The sequence below is a fragment of the Anthonomus grandis genome, chromosome 13 (genome assembly GCF_022605725.1).
Source record: "Anthonomus grandis grandis chromosome 13, icAntGran1.3, whole genome shotgun sequence".
Lineage (NCBI taxonomy): Eukaryota > Metazoa > Arthropoda > Insecta > Coleoptera > Curculionidae > Anthonomus > Anthonomus grandis.
In genome coordinates this window covers 11,988,342-12,010,903 of record NC_065558.1, presented here as the reverse complement: position 1 = coordinate 12,010,903, position 22,562 = coordinate 11,988,342, and the positions used below count along the sequence as shown (strand labels likewise).

General features: G+C 32.3%; 1 protein-coding gene across 2 annotated transcripts in view; it reads left to right on the top strand.

Annotated features, from left to right (window-relative positions):
* Nucleotides 1-14,060, top strand: part of LOC126743511 (acyl-CoA Delta-9 desaturase-like) — a 46,655-nt gene extending 32,595 nt beyond the window's left edge. Inside the window, exons 1-6 of one of the 2 annotated variants that reach the window (XM_050450642.1) lie at nt 4,202-4,314; nt 4,552-4,601; nt 8,000-8,239; nt 8,296-8,620; nt 12,280-12,474; nt 12,945-14,060. In XM_050450642.1, coding sequence (XP_050306599.1) covers nt 8,008-8,239; nt 8,296-8,620; nt 12,280-12,474; nt 12,945-13,257 — 1,065 coding nt within the window. In that variant the 5' untranslated portion in view covers nt 4,202-4,314; nt 4,552-4,601; nt 8,000-8,007 and the 3' untranslated portion in view covers nt 13,258-14,060. Of the gene's footprint in view, nt 1-4,201; nt 4,315-4,551; nt 4,602-7,999; nt 8,240-8,295; nt 8,621-12,279; nt 12,475-12,944 lie in introns of those variants that run through there. The other variant, XM_050450643.1, reaches the window with a different exon arrangement.
* Nucleotides 14,061-22,562: the final 8,502 nt, after the last annotated feature.

Below are 22,562 nucleotides of genomic sequence, written 5' to 3'. Positions count from 1 at the left end.
AGTAAACCAGTACTAATATCTTGGATTTCAAAATATATAAGTATTTTGTACCTAGTCCCGTACACAGAATTTTCTTTCTTAACAATCGAACAACTTAAATATTTTGAACAATTTAAACTAGTGCTAAGTGGTCTTCACACATTTTAGTTAAATCTTAAAAGATCATTTTTCAATAAATATATTTTTCCAGGTCGTCTAAGTTGAAAATAAGGAAATATATTTTTTACAACCTGCCTTTCAGAAAAAAACATTGTCGTGAAGCAGTCTTAACATCTAGTGTCCTTTAAACGACTTTTAAAAGACCTCTGCTATATTCAATCAAAAGTCGTCTCCATGATGCGACAAAATTTCTGGAAAATCTCCGTTCCTCCTTATCTCAAACAAATTGTGCAAAATAATGGTCACTCAACATCCGACGATATCACCGTGCTAGGACTCGTCAATTTAAATACATAATACCTATAAACATAAATAAATACAATATAATTATTATGTAGGTCGACGTTCAAATCAATAACATCATTATTTTCATGATTTTAGGCATGTACAAAATGTTAGTTGTCATATAAATTGGCGAATCGCACTCTCGTTTAAAATAGTTGCTTATTTGTTATACTTGTCTTTGTACGTTACTATTATTTTAGGAGTGTGTCTCCAGGGAGTGTTATTTTACAGGTAAACAATAGCAAGAAATATTTCGAGAACAGGATGTGTTAAAATTTTGTGATGTAGTGAACTTTGTTCGTTCATAATGAACTTGTTTTTACTACAAAAAACAATCATATATTTCTTCTAAGCAGTCCAAAAAATATTCATGTTGACTCTTAAAGATTCCTAATTTATTATATTAAATTATTATTAGTCAAGCTGGTAAAAGAAGCTAAAGATGCAAAAATGTCATATTTTTTTTTAATGTAGAGTGGTTTTAATTAAATGAAATAGATGTATAGATAAATAAAATAGTTATATATTTTACAATATTGGAAACAGAAAATATACATTAATAATTAAGAATTTGGTAACAACTAATTCACTAATTATGTAAATTCCTACAGGGCTGAAAATGCTTTTATGTTTGCAAACAAATCATTGAAAAGACAAATTCCCCTGTGATACAGCATAGTTTTCTCTTGTTATACCAATGTATTTTTGATTTCTTGTTTAAATAGACATTCAAAATTTTCGCAGTAAGTCTTGAAAATAAATTTGACAAATCAAAATTAGGTTTGCTCTTTCAGTACCCTGCCTAACAGAACCAATTTAATGTAGCCAACATATTTTGGATAAGTGTATACTGTTGCAGATTAATTATATTCGAATAACTTTATTTTGTTGTACTTGAAGTATATTTATAACATCGTTGTTACATGAAAATAACAGAAAACCACAATAGTTCAAAAGGGAAAAAGTAATGATTTTTTTAGTCCAATCTGATAGGATGCCAATTCCTTACTTATTTTTAAAATTATTTTAGTATCCTAAATATTTCAGTTTCTGCGCAAATGCAATGGGTTTATAGATATCTCATCATTTAATATTGCTACAGTTTATTCAAAATTAATTTTATTAGTTAACTCTTAAAAGATCATTTGAGTCAATATTTTAATTAAATAAATTTGTCTAGGTCATCTATTTTGAACTCAGGAAAATGTATTATTCTATGTAGCATCTAAATATAGTTAAGTTAATCTTAACCTTTCTTTAGTCGAATAAATTATTTGGAGGTCAGGGACACATTAAAAAAAATTAAAGATGACAACTCCACAGGATGGGATCAGCTGTCTTTGAGGATCATTTTGGCAAGAAAGACACTAGAGGCTTTCGCAGATGTTTTAAATGATTCTTTTACAACACATATCCTGCTTGTCCTAAAAGAAGCAGTGATTGTTCTTCTGTATAAAGGTGGCGACCACAACAATCCATCTCATTTAAGGCTCTTCTGCCTGTCATATCCAAAGTTGTTTAGAGATAAATTATAATATAGAGATAATTAAAGTTGGTGAAGAAAAGCATGGTTTCATTTTTGAGCAGGTTTAATCTGTTAGTCCTAACCAGTTAGGTTTCAGGAAGCAAAATGTACAGGAGATGGTTTGTTTAGTCTTCTTGAGCTAATCTACATAAGTCAAGTGACTGCAGTGGCGTTCTGTGATGTATCCAAAGCATTTGATTGTATGGATCACGGAATACTGCTGTCGAAACTAAAGAGATATGGCTCATATTCAAAAGGTCAACTTTCAAAGTCAAAATATCTTTTATTAAAAAAAAATGTGTACATATTATACATCGAAACCATGTTACAATTGAGCAATAAGCGTCTTAAAAAATATATCTATTAATTCCTTTAAAACTACACTTTTCAATTTAAAAATTAAAACACACTTAAAATTTATTTAATTAAAAAATTATAATACAGCACTAAAACCAATTAAAACATGCAGTCCTTCCCCTTGCTTTCTATAGCTGTTCGCCTATGAATAGGAAAATTGAGGTCTGTACATCTTGTTAGAATATTGTTAAATGGCTCAAATTGCTGGAACTTTTCCCTGTTTTGGAACAAATATAGGAAGCACTTACAGACCCAACTGTTTAGTATTTTAAGTAAACCCAATTGTCTACATGAATGATTCTATCGTAGATGAAGCAGAGTTCGTATTGCACTTTTCTGTGAAATAAAGGCTAGATTTGAATCTGTGTTACTTATACCCCCTATACTACTTATATCCTGCCATAACTCGTAAGGAATAACAGGCATTGTTGGTCTTCCTGCAAACACCCACCAAATGCTCCGTCCAATCAAGATTCTGGTCATGACATGAATCCTCAAAAATCTGGTGCTATTTGATAGCATTACAGTTTGATCAGTTAACAATACTTTCTCCGGGATACTTTTGGGTTTTTGTTTTATGCGAAAGTACATAAAATTGGTTTTCTCAGTGTTCAAAACGAAGAGATCAGAAGAGCAAAGAAGAAGAAGCGGAGGAGCTCTGAAAGTGTTGAAGCCACCACAAGAAGAATTGAATTATTAGCAAAGTTTACCAGACGTGCTCCATCATTTTAAGTATTTCGCTGGCTAAGCTATTAACATATAGAACAGGTAAACTGGGACCCAATACACTTCCCTGAGGAATACCGAGAAAAAAATAGTCCTTATCAGAAAAGAATTTCTTTCCTTCTCTTGTAATAATCACTTTTTATCGCTTATTTGATATGTAAGATTTTAGCTTCCTTAAAGGAGTATCCCTTTACGTATTCCATACCTCTCCAACATTTCCAATGACTTTGAATGACTTATAAGTTTTTCAGTAAAAAAAAAGCGTTGTACATATGGCAATTTTAAATATTTAAATTTGACAATTGTTCCTCACAGGAAGTACAAGTTTATTCCCCAGGGTTCTGTCTTAAGACCACTATTCTTCCTGTTACATATTAATGACTTGCCAGTTCTATGAAAGGCAAGGTGAATATTTGCTGATGACACCACTGTTTTATGGCATGAAAGGAATTTGACAGATTTCGATATGACTGTGAATACTGATCTTAAAACAATTACGGAGTGGTACTATGCATGTTGTGTTGAACAATGAGCGAGCCTATTATAAGGCACCATTCTGGCAAATTTTTGAGTTTAACAATTGATGATGGGCTTAAGTTTTAATAATAAGGTGTCTTCTAATTGCTATGCTCTTAAAGTAATTTCTTATAGTTTAGACTTTGACATAGCAAAAAGTGCTCATCGTGCTCTTGTGGAGTCTTTTAAATAACTCTTAAAAGACCTTTTTACGCCATATAAGTTATTTTTTATAGATTTTAACACGTGCTTTACTAAGTAATAATAGATTATCAGTTCTAAGGAAGAACTGCTTTCCTTAGAACGCCCTGTATTTAACCCATAGTCTCGATGATGCAACAAAACGTCTGAAAAATCTCCGTTCCACCTTATCTCGTAACAAATTGTGCAAAATAATGGTCACTCAACATCCGATGATATCACCGTGCTAGGACTCGCCAATTTATATATAATAAATAAATACAAAATAATAATAATTATTATACAGGTCAATGTTCAACTCCAGAATCATCATTTAAAATTCATAGATATTTGGGCCACGCATTGAACTCGAGGTGTACATTACGATAAATCAATAACATCATTATCTTCATCATTTTAGGCATGTGCAAAATGTTAGTTGTGGTATAAATTGGCGGATCGCGCTCTTATTTAAAATAGTTGCGTTAAGAAACTTGTTTGTTATAGTCGTGTTTGTTCGTTAATCTTGTTTTGGAACTTTTTATCCTTGGAGTGGTGTTTTACAGGTAAAAAATAGCAATAAATTATTCGAGGCCAGGATTTGAACGTGTTGACATTTTTTGATGTAGTAGAAACGAGTTCGTAATCAATCCATCAATGGAAGATTACGATCGTTCAAAATTACGGTGCGGAAACAAAGACTAATAAAACATTATGACAACAGATGTTATTTGGGATTTTAAAAATATTTGTTGTGTTTTTTTTTTTGTATATAAACCTGACGGCTTTTTCATTTTTTACAGGTTATCATCTGAGTGATACCAAGGAAACTTACCAGGGATTGTGTGATTAGGTAAGTACAATTTACTTACAACAATATTTTCAGTATGAGGGGAAACATCTAGAAAGTTTGGTCTAGTGCAAATATCGAGTCAAAATATCTCATTAATATAATTTCCTAATTCCAACTTTGATAGCCAGAAAAATTTATCTATGGAAAATATTTTATTTATATTTTTAAAAAATTTTTAGAATCAATTGCAATATTTTACGTCTGTTTTGAACAGAGCAGTGAACTTATTTGAAAAGTATTTTCTAAGCAGCAACATAGTATTACCGTAAATTGGGGTTACTTTTGCAGGTTTAGACCTATTGTTAAACTATAACTCAAACAAATTAAAAATTTTAATATTGTCAATTTTCAACTAGCTTAAATTGGAGTAAATCACAAATAAAGGCTTTATTGTTGGGGTTACTTTGGCAGATTTTAAAAATCAGATAATTGCCACCAACTAACTAACAGCATATTAACTTATTCTATTGAAAAAACAAAAGAGAACAAAAAAATAAAACTGTTTAAAATACAAAAATCCTCATCCTTCACACTGTCGTCGGAATTAAAATTAACATTTGTGCAATTTATGCAGACGTAAAATGAATCTACACTTTCTTTGTTGCAACTTCCGCAAATCTATTTACAACACTGACAGCACTGCATCTAATCAGGACCTTGGTAATCTTGCCATTTTTTAAAGCAACTTGTAGAATACTCGTTTTTAGGTTTAGCTTTTCTTTTTATATAATGTTATCACTGCTATCTATAATCATCTTTTAAATTCCGGAGGGACCAGTCACTGGCTGGCTCTGCATCAAAGTTTTCATTATTTGGTTTCTCCCTCTAATTAAGTTGTTTTCCAGGATCTACTTTCTTGCAACGTTTCCTAACATTTTTTTCTTTATTAGAAAGGCAAAAGTCATTGATTAGGCTTTGATTCATTGTTTCTTGAATCTCTTCGGCATTTTCTGGAACAGCCCTTCAAATCCTCTTCAAAACTTCTGAAGGATCATATGGCCAAAGCCCTGTAGCTCTAAAACCTGATTTTAGGTTATTGCTAAAATTTTCAATCATAGAATTCCATAATTTGGTTAATAATCTGGGAAAATATTCTTCAGGAATTGAGGCGCTGCACTTTTTGTCCAAGAATGGTTGCATTATATGCATGCGGTTTATGGTAAAAGGGTAAAAGTGTCATGTAAATGTTGTTCTGCTCGCATGCCTGAATTACTAAAGGAGAGAAATGAGAGCCTAAGTTACCACCGATTATGATTTTCTTCTCAGGAATGTTCATATCGAACCAACTACTTACTATACAATCAGCCAAATGGAATAAATTCCATAATAAATAGATTTTTCATTTTCAAAAAAACGCTGTTTTTACTTGCCTATTTTTTCCAATAAAAAAAATTAGTGTCATGTAAGAGTGGTCAATATCAACTTTTTTATTTTAAATGTGACACCTTGTAGATTACTCCATTTTGGGATTGTTCAGAATATTCTAAACATATTTCATGTACAATGTCCTATATCAATTTTCAACTGCTTCGGAGATATTAAGTGTTTTTCGACATATTGCAAAAATTATTTGGTTACATTTTTTAACGTACTCAAAACTAATAAGTAATACTACTTATCTCTTAATTAAACAACAAAAAAAAACATCCATGTCAATGTAGGAGATGTTCAATATGCTCGTCACGAACGTCCTTGCAACATACTAATCTTGAATAAAAATTTCGCTATGCTTTAACGTTACTCAATATCATCTCAGGCGTGACCGAACTAATCGCAACCGTTATTCGTCTTTTCAAGTCAGCTAAGTCGATGGGTTTACTTTGGTAGATAATATTTTTCACGTATCCCCATAAAAAGAAGTTTAATGATGCCAGATCAGGAGATCGTGCTGGCCATTCTATCAGTCCTCGTCTCCCTATCAACCGATTTGGAAACATTGGTTTGAGGTAGTGCCGGACATTGATTTGTTAATGTGGTGGCTGAAACCATATGATATTAGCTGGAAGTTGTGGCTTGTTAAAGTTGGCACGATATTATTTTGGAGCAGTGTAAAATAATTATGATTATTCAAATTGCCATCGATGAACAACATGCCATGTTGAATATCTTCAACAATTTCTGACCAAACATTGACCTTTTCAGGGTGTTGGGTATGATGTTGTTCTCTCATCCAGGGCGAATTTTCTTTAGACCAATAGCAGCAATTTTATCGATTAGCATGACCATGAAATCTAAAGGTGCATTCATCAGAAAACAAAATATGCTCTGATTGGATCTCATTGTTATCTAACTTTGCCATCAGGCGGTCACGAAAATCCGTTCTATCAAAATTTTCTTCCATGAGTTCTTGAGTTGGTATCAGTTTATAGAAATATATTTTATTATCGATATAACGGTTTATTAGTCGATAAATGGCTAATATTAACATTAGGCATTAATAATATTAATATTATTAAAATATTAGCTAATATTAGCATTATTAAAATAAACATTGGCGTTGCTTCTCGACCAGAAGTATTTCAATTTTCCTCAAACTCAAGTATAATATGCAATTTGATGTTATCACTTATTGCATTTGCAGCTGCTTTTATAATATGCCTTACATATCCGAGCTCGCGAAACTGTTTTTTTTTCTTTTACCAATTGTCCCTTGGGATATGGCAGGAACATGGGGAAATTTTTCATGGAATAAGCGGGTAACTTGCATTTGTGTCCGTGTGTTATATCGATAATCAATTCTTCTCATAAGTAGTTAACGAAATACAAACGACAATGACGCTGATAGCTATTGCTGACAGACAATAATTTCCAAGGCCAAGCACCTTAAACCAAACTAAAGAACAGAATTTTAATTAATATACGTTGGTCTTATTATAGTTAAAGACCAGTCTAGGATCATCATCCATGAAACGTCTTTAATGTTCTCAAAGCCCTTATTAATAGCATTTGCCCCTACCGCTGCTCGTGTTCGTTTGATATTCGCGGCTAAACGAACACAAGGTTGTTTCTGGTAATATAGTGTTCCAGAAAATCACTACCTGGAACATTGTCCTTGAATTCTTTCACAACACGATCTTAATAAATTTTTATATTATTCCAGGCATTCGACGTAAATTTTTAAATTTTTGTGACATGCTGAATAATGTAAGTTCCAGCTCACTGTTTCAATTTAAATACAGTAACATTTTTCCCATTTTGAACTTTCACAACCTGGAAAATTTATCCATTGAAACAATTCACTTATTTGAATTTAAACATGTTTCAACTGCTTTGAATAAATATAATATATTTTTATTCAAGACAGTTTTATGAATATTTTTTTCACATCTGCACTTCAATATTTTCTCGGTTTAGTAGGAAAAAATCACCATTTTATACTAGTAATTCTTCTTTTACAGGAAAAACCATGGCACCACGTCCAAAAGAAAAACAAACTATCGCGGACCTGTCCACCGGTCCTCTAAACGAATTCGATGACATCACCACTGATAAAATTCCCCAGGAAGCTTACCAACCGGATGACAGGCCCGCCCAAATAGTCTGGAGAAACGTTGCTGTATTTGTTGCCCTGCACCTCATTGCTTTGTATGGACTATACAACTGTTTCACTAGCGCTAAATGGGCTACAGTCGGTTATGGTAAGTAAAATAACAACCCCGAACCTATACAACTTTCACAGGAAAACTTTCTCCAGGATTTCTCATGTACCATCTGGGAGCTTTCGGCATTACTGGCGGTGCTCATAGATTATGGTCCCACAAGTCTTACAAAGCTAAATGGCCGTTGAAACTGATCTTGGTTGTATGTCAAACCATCGCTCACCAGAACTCCGTAATCGAATGGGCCAGAGATCATCGAGTTCACCACAAATTCCAAGAAACAGACGCGGATCCTCACAATGCTAAAAGGGGCTTCTTTTTCTCTCATATGGGATGGCTTTTGTGCAAGAAACACGATGAGGTTAAAGTGAAGGGCAAGGGAGTAGATATGTCTGACCTTTATGCTGAACCTTTGTTGAGGTAAGTTAAAAGAATATTTTCATATTATATCTTACTAAATTACGAGACAGTTTTACCGCTAACCAAAACTCTTTATTTTTACTCTCGACACGTGTTTCGATAACGATGTTAGCATCTTCGGGATAAGATGTATTAAGAGAATTACTGAAGAAGAAGTTAGCATCAGAAAGGCGTACGGCTAAAATAGCACCTAAACTTTACCGAGTGGAAAAAACTTATGATGGTTAAAAGGTTGACAAAAATCTACTAACTAAAAATAATTTGACATAAACAGAATGCATCAAAAATAAGTTATAAAAAAATATGTAGTTTTTTTCAAATAAAACTACCTGTATTTAATGGCGAGAGAGAACAACAAGATCTTTATACTGATACCCCATTTTTTTTATTCAAATAAAATATGCAATAACTCGATTTTTTAAAATGGAACACCCTGTATTTTTCTCTTTCATGAAATTTGTTTATTTAATGTCTACATTTCTTACAAAGTATGTCCTACACCTAACTCCCTTTTTTTGAGATATTTTACATTCTTTAAAAAACGATGCCAATAAAATCGTCTGTATTAATTATGTATGTATGTATACTAACAATGAGCTTGGAAACGACAATTAGATTATTTTTTAGTAAAAAAGAGCAGGCTCCAACTTAAATTTAGCAATTTATTTCAGTTCTCTAGCATTTTTAATTAATAGCGCGGCCGGGATGATACGTCACAGGCGCCCAAGTGGACGCGACGACCGACGCTAGCATGTCGACCGCGCACGCTGCTTTGTTAATATTTTTATGCATGTTTTTGCTGTTGTTTGTGTTTTTCAAAATGTCTGCTCCACATACCTGCTATAAATATTGTATTGTATTTTAATAAGTTCATATGTACATATGTTCTATGTCGAAAAACGCCTTAGACAAGGAAAATGGTTGGACCGGTATTAGCCTATATTTACAATGTTAACGAAGTGAGCCGAATTTTTCTCGCATTATGGTGACTTGCTTACCTGTTTTTGAGTGTATTTTAAGAGATTCTTGGTTTTTTTAAGTAAAATTTTTGGTTAAATCTATACTTTTTGGATATTACATCAAAGTGGGATGTTCAGTGTTTTGATTTAAATTTCGTAGGAAAAATAATTGCCAGATGACATTTTTGCAGATTTGGTGGCAAGCAGCTCGTTTCAGGTGCGTAATTACAGGTCCTCTCATTTTCCTCGTAAGAAAAATGCTTAGTTTTTGAAAAACAGGGTGTCAAAGTAAAAGTTTATTTTTAAATAGAATTTATAGTTTTAAAATATTTACGTTTATATAATGGGTAAGTTGTGTGACTGACCACGAACAAATCCCTGCTCCATTGTAATTAGTCAACAAGCAAAATACGTCAATAATAAAAGTTAAAAGTCAAAATGTCAACAAACAAAACCACCCTGTCAAAATAACGCCTGGGCACTAGGCTGTGGCTGGCTGGCTAGCGAGCGCTCTATAATACACCGTCGCGTCGCGTCGGCGTCTATGACGTAGCGCGTAATTGGGATGGAATCTCGGGAGGTATAAAAAACCCCAGACTAGCAGCCTTATAACTTTGCAAATACTTACCCTAACAACTTGAAATAAACGTCATTATTCTTATAAACTTATGTTGTATTTATTTTTGGGAAAATATATATATATATATATATTTTTAAATTTTCCAAGCCCATTATGTATTAAAACTAACTAATAAAAGTTTAAACTTGTCCTAAAATTAAATTATAACTACACTACAAATTATTCTTAATGTGGCCTCCTCGCTTCGTGTTTTCACAAGTTTCGTGCGCAAGCATTAATTCATTTTTAAAAATGAATCACTCACTTTTTCTAACATATTAGGTGTTATAATTCAGATAACCTCTGTAATTTTTATTGCTTATTATCACTTGTGGTTGGAGTCACTTGATAGACTTTCTCCTTTATATATCCCCAAAAGAAGAAATCAATCTTAGTAAAATCCGGGGACCTGGGTGGCAATTGTACTAGTTCACCTCTACCTATCCATCTATTTAGAAACCGGTCATCTAAATAGTGCCTTACAGCTTGACTGTAATGAGCTGGAGGTCCATCTTGCTGAAACCAAATCCTGTCCTGAATATAATGTGCAGACAGCGTTTCTAACATTTCATTTAGTCCATTTTGTAAAAATTCCAGGTACATTTCACCTGTGCCCTGAAAAAAATGTTTTTTCATTTCACCTGTCCATGAAAAAAATGCGGTCCAATGACATAATTTCCAATAATCCCTGCCCAAACATTAATAGACCATCTGTGTTGGTGGTGAGTTTCACGTGTAAAGAAAGGATTGCTGGTATCATAATAATGAAAATTGTGCTTGTTAACGCAGCCATTATTATGAAAAGTTGCTGCATCCGAAAAGTACCAAATTAAAAAAAAAGGTTGCTGCATCATATTTTGTGCCCATTGACAAAAAGTAAGTCGTCTTTCATAATCTTGTGGCTGTAATTCATGCAACAGTTGTATATGGTAAGGATAAAAATGTTCACTTCGAAGCATTCGTGTAATGGAACTGGCACTAATACAGACCGGTAATTCTCTAGCAAGTTGTCTAGTACTTCCTTGGGGCGTCTCAACTAGACTTAAAGCTACCATCATTTTATTTTCTTCGTTTATAGCTGGTTTTACCCGTTCATGTTTTTCATACGTTACACTTCAGGCTTTTACTGAAAGATAAAGCTGATACCGTAAACAACTACATTAAAAATTTTTCTTTAATCTAGATTGAACACAGCAGTTGCTATAAGAATTTTAATAAATCCCTTAAAATATCCTAAAAATGCGAATTACGTGGCAACCCCGTAGTGAAATTTAAAAAATGAGGTATCAGTGTAAAAATCTTGTTGTCTTCAAAACTATAAAGTCATATTTTTCCGTGACCTATTTTTGACGCTGCCTGTATATGTAAAATTATTTTTAGCTTGTAGATTTTTGTCAACCTTTTACCCATGTCACATAAGTTTGTTTCTACTCGGTATAGTACATGCGCTATTTTAGCCGTACGCCTTGCTGATGAACCCTGTGTAAGTCCATTTGTAAGTAAGTTTAGTTTAGTTTTATTCTTATCCCGGAGATGTTAACATTGTTAGCGAAACACGGGTCGAGAGCAAAAATTAAGGGGTTTGGTTAGTAGTAAAACTGTCTCGTAATTTGCGTGTCACACCAAAGGTTCTAAAAGCACTAAAAAGATTACTTTGATCGAATAAACTTAGTAAATAAGCTTTTCACTCGAACTAGTTACTCGCAATAAATACTTTGATATTCTGACATATTTAGACATTCAATGATAAAATATTGACGGGGAAAAAGAAAAAAATTAGAATGTTAAACGCACAGATTTGTTGTTTTGAGTCATTAAATAAATTGTTAAAGTATTTTTGATAAATTGTAAAATTTGCATATAAAGGAAAAAAAGTCTAGAAAATTATGGTCATAATCTTGCTACATTTTCCAACAAAAAAAACAAACGTAGTCCGAAATCGCAATTACAGAAAACTAAAAATATTAAAAAAATAAAAAATGTGTGAATATTATGGCGAAGGGATAAAAACCTGTGAACAAACCTAAACAAAAATCTCACTGTATTGAATTTTATTTAAATATAGTTTGTTTTTGTTTCAGATTCCAACACAAATACTTCATGATGCTAATGCCCCTCATATGTTTCATACTTCCCACCATAATCCCGATGGTGCTCTGGGGAGAAACGTACTTAAATGCCTTCTCGTTGAACATCCTTAGGTACATTTGCTCCCTACACGGAACTTGGTTGGTAAATTCGGCGGCTCATATGTGGGGATGGAGGCCTTATGACAAGTACGTATTAATTTTTTTTTTAACTACCAACTGTTTAATAGTAAAGTTAGGGAGTAAAATTTGAATGGATTTGGTATATTGGTAAATAATTTCAGTTACCAATAGATGACAACTCGGGCAGCTTCGTTTTTTAGTATGACAGAATTCCATAACGGCAAATTATAGGAAATACCGATATACTTTTATACACACTTTGACTATAAATAAACGAAATTTAAAAGTTTACAACATTTTTGACGGATAAAAATAAAAGTATGTGTTTATTTCCGCTTCTTATCATCAAGTATCAGAAAAAAATATTTTTAACTGAAGGGAATGTTCAAATACGAGTGCAAATGTACTCTTGCTTATTATTTATTTGATAAAAAATTTCGGTGCAAATTAAATTTGTTTCAACCATTATGTCCAAATACTGTAGGCTTTTAATTATTTTGAAGGTACTAGTTATTATTATGTTCTTCCCTTTTCAGATATATCAGCTCAGTAGAAAACCGTTTCGTTTCCTTCTTCGCCATCGGTGAAGGCTGGCACAACTTCCACCACACCTTCCCGTGGGACTACAAAGCGGCCGAGTTCGGCAAAATCAACCTCACCCTTTCCATCATCAACTTCTTCGCGAAAATCGGCTGGGCCTACGAACTGAAAACGGTATCCAAAGATATGATCGAGAAACGCGTTTTGAGAACCGGGGACGGTAGCCACGAGATTTGGGGATGGGGCGACAAGGACCAAACCGAAGAAAACTACCAGTCGGCCGTCATTTATAATAAGAAAGATGATTAATTAACCTTTTTTTTTCATTTTAACATAATTGTGGTAGTAAAGTCGTGTAGTAGTTGCTGTTATTGTAATCACTTTACGCTTAGGCTCGTAAGTGCTGACTTTGGCCTCTCAGTAAAGTTTTCTCTGAATTTCTAAATTGGGATTTCAGCAAAAGCATTTAAAGTACAGGGTAATTTTCTTGCATTGAATTGTCCTAACAATTTAATTTTTTTACTAACAAAAAAATTTCTTTTTGACGTACTACCTCTTTCTTAATTTATAATTAAAATAAATTTAACAAAGCACATGTGATCGGAATATTTTTACAACATATTCTTCTTACTTCGTAAGTATAAAACTTTTTTTTTATATTGTTTTATTTATGCCCATATAACTTTACAAAAAGTCTAAAAGATGTTACTAATTAAGCACAAAATTCTATTTCATTAAGGCATAATCTATGTTGTTAAGCTATAAAATCAAAAAATCTATTTAACAGCCAAAGTTCTCGAGTTAAGGTAAAGTTCGCACCCACTATAGTGTCTAATAGTTTATTATAAAATAAATATTCTGTCAGTTTAATTAAATAGCTATGATGTGTTTATTATTTATTTCTTTTCATACAGCTTGGGTATATTGGACTGACTTGTTTTATGAGTATCTCCTTAATTTATTAAAACTTTTTTAGTCGTATACAACCGCTTAAAATTATTGTTACGTGAGTAGATAACTTTAGCAAAGTTGTAACTTACTCATAACCTTAAAGTATTAGCTGATGTATTGTGAGCTGCTTATCCTAAATAAATGTTGTGTGACAGCATCAACGTTGCTTTTTATTGACTGTTCCAATACATGGAAAGTAATGAATGACAATGTTAATTATCAAGATAATGATTTCATTGTAGCACATAACAGAAAGAAATATCTACAAAATGGCTACAATTATTAATCGTGAATTTAGAGTTAAAGGTAAGAACTAATAAGGATTATGATATTTATTGTTACGAGTTAGTTGCCGTTAACTTACTTGCACCAATCTGGGTTATTATTAAATTTTTTCACCAGATAATTTGCTCAATATGCTTATTTTCATTTTTTCGTATGTGGTGCACTAGGGCGCTTTTTTTTCTTTGCTCCTGTCTTGAAATTTTGTGACATACCGAAAAAAATACTTTATTTGCGTAGGATGAAAGCGAAAAAAATTTAATGCAAATTTGAGGGTTAATTCGTTAAAGTAATTTGAATGAGTGCACTGTTTTTTGGCAACAAAACTTTTTCAACACGAGATATATTATATCTCCTATAACGAACCCGTGATCCACCCTTATAACTGGTTAATGAGAATTTATACCGTTTTTTTTTACTTTTTCATAACAATAGCAGAGCTTTATTTTATTCCTTTACATAAAAAAAGGTGATACGAGATCAAGTTATCGGTTAATTGCATTACTACCCACGTTATCCAAAATCATTGAAAGATTGGTTAAAAAAAGGTTTCTTTATTTTCTGTTTATTAAAATTAACTAAAATTTGTTAATCCTATAATACTACACTAAACTAGATAATAAAAATAAAACATAAACAATATAATTCTACTTATTATAAAGCCATATGTAAATTAATTTAAAAAAAAACAGGGAGCAAAAATAGAGAAACACATATTTAAAGAAAATATATAATAACAACAAATTAATATTTAGTTGCAAATCCCTTATTTTTAATAACTGCAAGGCATCTCCTTTTCATAGATCCAGATCCATCAGATTCCCTAAGGTCTCCTTGGGTACAGAATGCCATGCAGCTTCAACAGCTTCAAACAACTCGTCTCCATTTTTAAATTTTTCGGGATGTTCCTTACGAATTTTTTTGTCTACTAAATCCCATAGATTTTATATGGGATTAAGAGCTGGCCACTTAACAATTTTTTGTCCTCAAAAATTTTTTTATAATTTTAGCTGTATGCTTCGGATCATTGTCGTGTTGAAACCTCCATTGCAATGGCATGTTTTCCTCTGCATATGGCAACATATTATCAGTTAATATTTGTAAATATTTAAACCGATCCATAATCCCATCAATTTTGACAATGGGGCCCATTTCCATACCAGAGAAACAACCCCACACTTGTACATTTCCCCCTCCATGCTTAATAGTGCCCAAAGTATACTTTGGATCAACTCTTTTATTTTTAGGACGCCTGTCCCATAAAATACCATCAGAAGAAAATAAATTAAACTTACTTTCATCCAAACATAATAATACTGTATTCCATCTTGCTTCTGACCAGTTTAAATGGTCATGTGCAAATTGAAGTCGGGCGGGTTCGATTCTTCTTCGAAATGAAGGGTTTCTTGGATGGTTTTCTTGCCGGCAAGCCACTGTCCCCTAAACGTCTTCGAACTGTATGGACACTAATATTTACATCGTCTAGTTGAGATTTTATATCCACTGCTGTATTAAATGGATTTTTAAGAGCTATGATTTAATCTTCTCGTCAACTCTAGGCATCGTTTTTCTAGGCCTACCAGTTTTAGGTGGACTTATTAATGAGTTCCTAATGCGGTGTACAATATTATAACTTTATGGTTTTGGAAACGACTGAGCGGTTTAATCCTAACTGCTTAGCAATGATTGCTTGCTTAACAACCGATTGATATTTTGATATTATCAACTGTTTTATACATAACGCCAAATACCTCGAGGCATATTTACAGGTTATTCTTTATTAATTAACAAAATATTATTGTGTATTGCTTTCAATAAGCAAACATAAACTAAGAACTTTAAAAATGTTTCTCTACTTTTGCTCCTCATAAAATAAAGATAAGCAAATAGCATAGCTTAACTACAAAAGTAAAGTGTAATTCTGTAGTTAAGCTGTGCAAATAGATTGTTTTTGTTGCAAGAATTTATAAATACCAAATTTGTTTTTGCATTCCTTTGAACCTAAAGAAATAATGTAAGTATTTGTTTATTGGCAATAGTCGATTACTCTGGCTTTATATTTATTAAATAAAATGTTTCTCCACTTTTGCTCGGTACTGTAGTTCCCTCTTGTCTAAGCAAGGATAATTCGACAGCAATAATTTATTTCGTGTAAATCATAATACCTTAATTAATAAGTTACAGCGCTACAGGTTCAGAGGAACACTTCTCGAATGGTTTAAGTCATATCTTAATAACAGAAATCAGATTGTAAGGGTTGATGTGGTGACGCCTTCTTACAAGCTGATATGGACATCAGCGGTAAAATCTTTGTTTTTGCAGACAATAAAAGTTTCATTTGGAGCAACCCAGATATTAAGGAACTACATAGAACTGATGACCCAGTCACCATTAAGAATTGGTGCGATTCAAATCCTGTGTACCTTAACGTATCTAAAACAAATCTCGTTATACAAAAACACTTTGGAACTTCTGTACTTCATAAGACCAGTTTTGCTATCCCTGAATCTGTTTAGTTTTTGGGATTTATTGTAGACAACTTCTTCCAATGACACTTGCATCGATGCCTTATCCAAAAAGTTAAGCCCTGCATGTTTTGCACTTAAATCGGTTTCCAGGAAGTTAAACTTGACAACGTCAACCAGACTGTGTCCGAATCAATTTGAGCGTATTTTTAAACTTCGAATGAGATCTGTTTGTTATTCGCTGAGACTAAGTAATTACTCCTTATCAAGAATTCTTTAAAAAATATTAACTCTTCCTTCTTCATTTATATTTGAATCCGTTTGCCTAATTCACAAGCATGTATCAGCAATAAATAGTAATGAAATAAACTGTACTAAAAGTCACAGGTCTCAAATTTATTAGATTAAGGTCAGAGGATTACACGTGTTTCGCCCATAACAACCAAAAATTTTTGTTTGTTTACATAATTTTAATATGTAGTAACTAGTCTCCGTCCGATTTTACCAATTTTAACTTAATTTCTACACTTGACTTACTACTTTCTACACTACACTTGTATGTAGGTATGTAGTGTTGTTCTCTGCTTCTTTTTTCGTTCTTTTTATCAGTGAATACACACGTGGATCTGATGATGCCTAGTATGGGCGAAACACGTGTAATTCTCTGACTTTAATCTAATAAATTTGAGACCTGTGACTTAGAGTTTATTTAATTAAAGTCCAGTGCAACGATATATTAGAATGGTCACCCGTCAAAACACCAGCATTCCACCTGCCAAACAATGTAAATAGAAGGTGGATGACATTGTTTGGCATTCTAATATATCGTTGCACTGGACTTTACTATTTAATGTAGACCGATCACTTTGAGAAAAGATGGACTATTTCTTGGAATGTATCAGCAATTCCAGAAAGGCCGTCTCACAATTACCCATTTAGGAAACGGAAGGATGATTTTTACCTCCCAATCCCACGGTCAGACTTAGTTCGAACTCGAACTATCTTGAAGGACACTATTACGATAAATCCTTGTTATTTTTGCTCAAATTACAATCAATGCAATTTTGGTTTATGCCTACAAAAGTGGTACAAAATTTTTTGAGGTCTTATTTCTCGCTCCATAGCAGAAAGGGATAAAATTACCTTTTGGAAAAAACAGTTAATCCATTGATTCGATATGAAATTTTATAAATTTAAATTTTAAAGAATTCCATGTAACTTTGGTAAAAGCATAAAAGCATTGAATTCAATAGGTATATATTTTTAAGACCAATTTTCATGCTTGTTATATCTCCGAAAATTTTAGCCGATAATATTAGGTTTTCGCCCAATATGAATATTTTCCATTTAAGACATACGCAAACTTTCATGTTTTTTTAAATGTTTAGAACTCTGCGGCATTTAATGGTATCATCTTGGTTGGATTTTCTCAGAATTGAATACTCAACAAATGTACCACTGCGGACGTGTAATCGTAACCCACAAAGGCGAGGTAGTATGTGTCACTAAACCTATTTTTTTTTCATAAAATTCGCAGTTTTCTGCCATTATCTCATAAATAATCCTGTTATAAACCTACAGAGAAAATTGACATGACAAAATTGTAGAAAATTATTATTTACACAAAAAAAGTTATGTGGCCCTCCTGAATACTTATCGACATTTTATCTTCTTTATAAATTGACATTTGTACAAATAATTTTGTCAAACCTGCTGCAAGCTGATTCTTCTACCTTTCTTATTAAATTTTGCAGTTATACTCAGTTCCAGAAAACGTACCAGACTGCATATATCTAGAACATAAAATCCAATTGGGTAGAGAAACCTAAAAAAGTGAAATACCTAGGAGAATAACACCTAGTTGGGCAGCATTCGGCAAAAAAGGCGTCCTTATGATTCAATTACTACACTAAGAAACTTTAAACAATATACAAGATTTAATTTCTCCTTGGCTTCAAGTGGGATTTTTTCAACATTCTGACTATTAAAGGAATGTCTTAAATAACCGGGAAGAAATTTTAAATGGCTATAAATGTCTGGAATAAATAGAAAATTACTACTAATATTAGGAATGTTCAGGATGACCAAATAAAAATTTGTTGATATAAAAATTTGAAATTTGGCACACATCATTAGCAACCAAAACACTACTTTTTGGTCCCTAGCTCTCATTTTGCAAAATTTCAAATTGGCGGCGGGACGCCATTTTTAAAAATAGAATTAAATAGAAAGGGAGGTCATACGATACATCGTTTAAAAGCTCCCTCTGAATGTTTATGGGCCTAGAATATTTAGTCATTACTTCTACCCATAGCAAACTTTTTCATTACAAAAGATATTGAAAATGTGCAGCACCATTAACTTGAAGACAGTAAAATAATCTATTGGAGAGCTCTTCACGAACATTTTAGAAAGTGGCAAATCAATATTGCGATATGCATCAATTATTCTTTGACGTAGATCGATTCTGGTTGGGTGACGTAGACTTTTTGATTCAAGTAGCCCCATAAAAAGTCCAGAGGTGTAAGATCGGGCGACCTAGCTGGCCACTCGGTAGGCCCTCGACGACCAATCCAGCGATTAGGGTAAGTATTAGTCTAATATTCTCTAACATTTATGCTAACGTGAGGCCATGTCCCATCTGGTTGAAAAACTGTTTCCTACTCAAATTCATGAGGATTTTTCTTCAATAATCTCAAGATCAGTGGTCAAATTTTGGTCTTTACTATACCTGAATAGGTAAAAAAGTAGTATTTAGGTTGCTAATGATGTGTGCCAAATTTCAAATTTTTATATAAACGCATTCAAAAGATAAGAGGGGGGGACAATTAAGAGCCGCACTGTATTGATGAGCCCTTGTTCTTATGATCTTTCTTTATGATCTTTTCCTTTACATTTTTTTGGGTTTAACTGGGATATAACTGTAATTAAATAGCTAGCGATTTCAATTATCAACTATCACTGAAGCAAATTTAGTTTTAAATAATATTGAAAATAAAAATGATAATACAGTTTCTATTTCTGACGGTACAATTTTAAGATAATAAATAACATAAAACAAACATAATAAAACAAAATAATGTATTATAATTCGAAAATTTATTTATGAGAAACAAGTAATTCTTTCATCAGAAAATGGCGAAGCCATATACCAGGGAAAAATTTGGTATGACTGCAAAACGCCTAGAATAAAAGTGAAAGTTAGCCGAAGAACTTGAAAATCCAAGAAAACCAACAGTTTAGAAGAAAATTATTTCAAATACTAGAAAAAACTGAAAATCAGTTCAAAAGCTTGAAATAAAATTGAATATTAGATACTAAGTCTAGAACTCTAAATATCCCAACAAATCAAGTAACTTTAACCGCTATGCAGGAACTGAAACGTAAATTGGACTAAAATGGCAAGAATAAAATTCGTAAAATTAGTAGTGAAGTCTGAAATGCCAAATATTCCATTAAACAAAAAAATATTATTTTTGAAATAAAATTTAAGATTAATTCAAAATTCTGAAACCTCAAGTGTCCCAACAACCTTAAAGAATTAAATGGCTTTAAGTGCATGCATGAAGTTTGAAATAACTTCAATTAGAATAAAATTGTAAATAAATCTTAACCGGAACCCCTAAGTATTCCAACAAACCACAAGAAAAATAACTAAAATTTAAATTTATGTAGTACTAACATTTGGAACATATTTAAAATTTCTTCAGATACCGAAGAAATTACTTTAAAATGGTCTTATAACTGTTTAATTAATTATAACTAATTTTAGCTCTGTATATTCGTTGACTTGAAATTCATTTAAACATGTAATGAATTTGTTGGACATAAATATCTCTAGGGAGACATAACGTTATGACCGTGAAAAATTCAAGTTTTTCAAATGTTTTTTTTATAATAATTGAGTCATCTCTCAACTGAAATGTCAGACGTTCCATGTTGAAAATCTTCATCTCAAAAGATCACAAAAAGTTATACATAATTTTTAAGGAATGCTTGGTAATAAGTAGATATTAAAGCTACTCACATAAGTAATATACAGTGACGGCCTAAAGTTCCGCATAAATTCGACAAAAATTAGAGACATGATTTTTTAAGAAAACGCTCAAACCCGTCGATTGTCATTTAAAGTTGCGCATTATTTTACATAAATTTTCGTATACAGGGTGGACAAAAAAAAAGATATGACGTCATCGGTCATTTTTTTTAATGGAATGCTATATTTTTTATTGCATTTATGAAGTATAGGCGAAATTCCAAGCAAGTTTCGTATTACACACCTTATCTCAAAACTCAACTGAGAGGGTCCAATATAATTTCCGGGGGAACATAAAGCTCCACTGCATTATCCACTCTATTAGACTTAGTTAATAGGTATTACTTACTATGAATTTTTTTATACTGAATCAAAATTAATTAAATGTACGCTACTGCCCCCACACCGTGTCTGGATCAACATCTCTAATACGCTATCATCTGCGCCGAATAGCTTATATAAAGGCGACATGTCAAAGTCAGTAAGGCAAGAGTAATGCACATAAAATCCCTCATTAAGCCCGTATACACGTACATTTCATGCACAGACGAGGAGGACGCGTGCATACCAAATCTGTGCCGGACAACCAGTGGCGTGCCGACCACGCCCTCGCAATTATTGGGCCTCTGATGATTGATGAGCTCATCGTGATTTTAGGTTAATCGATAGTTTTGGGTGAGGTTTTCATAAGATTAAGGTTTTTTTTGAAGGGCTGATGAATGAACATGCCTTTTGAATGTTTTTGGGAAATATACTCTGTAAGGCATGGATTATATACATAATGTTTTAATAAAACAGGGTAAAACATAAAATAGAAAATAAAAACCAATATTTAATAGATTTCATACCTAATAGATGTAAAGCAACATCATAGCGAAAAAAGCACATGTGTATATGTGAAGCATTGACTGTAACAAAACTGTAATATTAAAAAAATCTTAAATCAATATAACAACAATAAACTCCTTGCCAGATAAACTGAGTTAGCAAATTGAAGAATTATCTAGTCATCCACCATGTTTTAAGAAATTATAATTTCAATAGGTACTATTGATTTCAATATACAGGCTAACTGGTAAGTAGACGTATTCCTTTCAGGAAAAGAAAGTATAGCTTATTTGCTGTCAATTAAATATAATTTACCTCTATACATTTCTGAACGGTTTTGGAGATATTTAATTTTTTGTATTTTTAAGAAATAGAATTTTTGTCCATACAAATTTCAAAAATTATACAATATAATATAAGCTGTTTTAAAGGTCGCTTTTTAAATTATAACCAAACACACATACATAAACCTTAGCAGCATTTTCTTGTCAAATTTCTAACTAATCTATCAATTAGCCTTGAAAAAACTTTTATAGTGCATGAAACATACAAATTATTGTAAAAAGTACTCCTTTCTAATAGTCTTTAGAATGAGTAGTAGATTGAGTAGTACAGTACAAAATTTTAAAACTAGCTCTTTGCTTTATTGGTACTTAAATAATTTTTATTTGGAGGTAGTGGTTTTAGTTTTACTTTTGTATTAAGAAGAAATAGGTCACCCTGTAGCAATATAATTTTGCCTTATTTGCCTTATTTTCTATCGCATTTTGGTATCATATTCACCAAAAATGTGGGTATTCATTAATATGCCATGAGCATTTCTTTGCCCTTTGTTTGTGAATTATTAACAATAATAAAATTTAGTTTTATTTCAATCGACAAGAGTTTCAATTTGAGTTCAAAATAGCAACATTTACTAATGGTGAATATGCTGATATTTTATTTATTTATGGTTTTTGTAATGGGAATGCAGCTGGAGCTCAACGTGTATATGTACGACGCTTTCCAAATAGACGCATTCTGCATGTAAGCTCAGCATTTCTGAATTTGAC